Here is a 3,179-nt window from a genome sequence, read left to right as displayed (position 1 = left end):
TGTTGGGCCAGACACTGGTAGGGTCACTGGCAGCTGCTGTGCTCGGGGCGCTCCATCCTTCTCTGACTCCACTCCCCGTTCCCCAGGGCGAGGCAGACAAGCAGAACACAGGAGTGCTGCGACCACAGGAAGAGCCAGGAGTGGAGGTTCCTGCAGTGGTGAGTCCAGGCTATGAGATTTGGAGTGGGGCTGGAGCTTCCTCAGGCACCACCTTGCTTTCTGGGGTACTAGGGAGTAGTGGGAATACTAAGTACTAGTACTACTCCCACTGGTCTGGAAGCTGGGCTAGGGTGATAAGTAGATTGGGCTGGAGAGCAGCAAGAGAGGAAATAGGGTTAGGGTCTGCAGGAGATGCAGCCCAGCTGGCTCAAGGCCCTGCAGCCTTGGCTCTCCAGCAGGGCTGTCCTGGGTGGAGTTACCCATGGGTGCAGGGAGCAGGGCAGGGAGAGCGGTGTGTGTGAAGTGACTATGTGTGGCCCTCAGGAGCTGGTTGCAGAGGAGCTGTGTTCACGGCTGGTCCCCACAGAGGCTGCTACGAGGGAGGGCAGTGTGGACAGGCTGGCTCAGCTGGGCCCCGGGATCAAAGCTGAGCTCCCCAGTGCTGTGTCCCCCAGGTAAGGCGGGTCTGCACCCCATGCCAGGGCTGAGAGGGCTCACGCTGGCTCCGGAGTGGAGGTGGGATTTCCTCAACGGTGTTGCCTCTCCTGCTTCTTGCTCACAGCAAGGCAGAGAGCAAGCAGTTGTGGCGTCCCCGCAGCACGTCTGTGAAGGACCGGCAGAGCTCAAAGGGACAAGGTGGCCGCACCAGCAGTCTGGACAGTGAGAGTTCTCCAGACTCATGGCACAGCAACCAGGTGAAGTCCTGGAAGCCACCTTACCTGGAGGCTTCTCACTTGAGAGCCCTGCTGGGCCTTCAGCCATGGGCAGAGTGGCCGAGGCAGCTGGCTGGGGTTAACCTTCTTGATGATGCTGTCATAGGTGCCCCGGAAGTCTGTTTATGATCAGCTGAACCAGATCCTGGTCTCAGATGAGCAGCTTCCTGAGAGCATTGTGCTGGTGAACGTTGCTGAGTGGCAGGGGCAGGTGAGTAGGCATGACAGGAGCTAGACGCACGGGGGAAGCTGTAAGCAGGGAATCCCAGGGGATTCTCCCAGCCATGGCAGAGTGTGCTAGGGAAACTGGCAGCGGCTGTGCTCTTTTCTCCTCCACTGTGGCCCTTCCTTTGGGGAGACAGTACATTTTCACAGTGCTGAGCTACATACCCAACAGTCTGGTGTGTCTCCCCCGCCATGTACCACACACCAGCATTGCTGGACCCTCGGAGCACAATGCCCTGAGCAGTCGCAGAAAGGCTGGTTAACCTTGTGCCCTCACTGTTTGGTCCTGGTTCCCAGTGACCAGGCTCCCTCTGCTGACGCCAGGCCCTGGGAAGCAGCAAAGGTGCCGTTTCTCACTTGGAGATGGGAGAGTGTAGCCCGCCACTCCCAGGGAGCATTAACTGTGGTGTCAGAGCTGGGGTCCCTGGGTAGGGAGGCATGTGAGGCCTTCCTGCCTCATGCTGATCACCATCGTGTCCATGTGAGGTCAGGGTCAGCCCCTCACCAGCACCTGCCTTCCCCAGGCATGGAGGAGTTGACTGCTGAAGGTGAGCAGGGCCATGTACCGTGTATGCAAACATGCAAATAGCAGTTAAATAAAGCATTAGCGACACCCCTTCGGGATCCTGCAGCTCCATCTGACATCCAGAAACAGTGCTGGAAAATCAAGACAGGGTTTTGTGGCAGAAGAAAGGGCTTCTCAGTGAGAGGGGGTGGAGTCGTGGCCCAAGCCGTGCATCCTTGGCACGTTCCTGCTCTAGCTCTTGTCCTCGTGGGGAAAAAAGGAGCAAAGCCCATTCCCAGACCATCATGGCATCTTCCAAACCTCTCTGTCTGGCATGACTGCCTGTTCAACCACTGTTCAGCTGTATGCAGACACCTGAAGAGACACAGAAAGATTTTTGGAGTACCAGCGCGAGAGAGCAAAAGAGGGGAATGAGCAGAGGGGGACTGAACCAAGAGCTGGGCCCTGCTGCAGGGTGGCAGGATTTAAATCAGAGGGCCCCTGGACCAAACCCTTTATCTCAAAGAGTACAGCCTGGTTCTTGGGACAGTTTTTCCCTTGCTGTCGCAGGGTGGTGACTGCTGTGCTCACAGGTGAAAGCAGGAGGCTTGGCCAGGCAGCCCCTGGGAGCAGAGCTGGCAGGAGAAGGAATGCTCGGGCATGCAGCCGGGGATGACCTGATGGTTTCAGGCTCCCTGCATGGCATGGGTGGGTTCAGGGGCCCCAGTTCTATCCCAGGGGGCACAGGGGCTAGGACAGGCATGGGCTGGTGCTGGCCAGCATAGCCATGCCCCCCCAGGTGCCTTAACCCGAGCTCTCTGCATTGGCAGTACGTGAGTGAGCAGCTCCAGGCACACAAGCAGTTGGTCGTATCCACCTCCTCCATGGCGGACATCCAGGCAGCCTTCAACGCCACCGTCTCCCGCATCCAGCGATAGTGAGTAAAGCGTGGGCTTGGCCTGTTGGCTCCCTGTGACTGCGGAGAAGGGCTGGGAAGGGCCCTGGCTCCCCAGGACTCATTAGGACCTGTTGGGATTGTAAAAACAACTATAAGAGCAGGTGTAGGCCCTGAGGAAAGTGGGGGATCCCAGTGCTGGTTGTGCCCATGGCAGTGCTCAGCAAGCTGGAAATTGCCACCAATTGTCAGCGGAGTCAGTTGGCTTGGCAGAGCGCATCTCCTACCCCCCAACCCCCCTGCGGAGCCACTGTGCCTCCCTCATGGTCTCCTTTGCTCTCCCTCTGGCAGCTGTAACTGTAACTCCCACATGCCTCCCCCGGTGAAGTTGGTGGTGGCAGGGGACCAGAGCTATCTGAGCATTGTTCTCCGTTTCTTCGTGGAGCAGCTGGCCAGCAAGACACCTGAATGGCTCAATTACCTTCGCTTCCTGCTTGTGCCGCTGGGTGAGAGCAATCACAAGCCTGGCCCTAGGATTGTCCTCTTCCACCACCCTGGCCTCCCCCGCCTGGAGCCAATGTCACCCTTCTCATCCACAGGCTCTCACCCTCTGGCCAAGTACCTGGCCTCGGTGGATAACAAATACAGCGCTCTCTTCTTGGACACTGCCTGGCGAGAGCTG

At 58.4% G+C, this 3,179-nt stretch overlaps 1 protein-coding gene across 1 annotated transcript in view; it reads left to right on the top strand.

Moving 5' to 3' along the window:
* The window catches only part of LOC104502076 (phosphofurin acidic cluster sorting protein 2-like), a gene marked incomplete at its 5' end in the record, with an annotated part of 12,213 nt that overhangs the window by 6,623 nt on the left and 2,411 nt on the right, over positions 1-3,179 (top strand). Inside the window, 7 exons of the mRNA XM_010145995.1 lie at positions 87-158; positions 484-614; positions 722-854; positions 979-1,083; positions 2,433-2,539; positions 2,849-3,003; positions 3,097-3,175. Of these exons, the coding sequence (XP_010144297.1) occupies positions 87-158; positions 484-614; positions 722-854; positions 979-1,083; positions 2,433-2,539; positions 2,849-3,003; positions 3,097-3,175 (782 nt within the window). The remainder of the gene's footprint in view (positions 1-86; positions 159-483; positions 615-721; positions 855-978; positions 1,084-2,432; positions 2,540-2,848; positions 3,004-3,096; positions 3,176-3,179) is intronic.

The sequence above is a fragment of the Buceros rhinoceros genome, unplaced genomic scaffold (assembly GCF_000710305.1).
Source record: "Buceros rhinoceros silvestris isolate BGI_N320 unplaced genomic scaffold, ASM71030v1 scaffold25940, whole genome shotgun sequence".
NCBI classification, from domain to species: domain Eukaryota; kingdom Metazoa; phylum Chordata; class Aves; order Bucerotiformes; family Bucerotidae; genus Buceros; species Buceros rhinoceros.
This window is presented reverse-complemented; position numbering and strand designations above follow the sequence as displayed.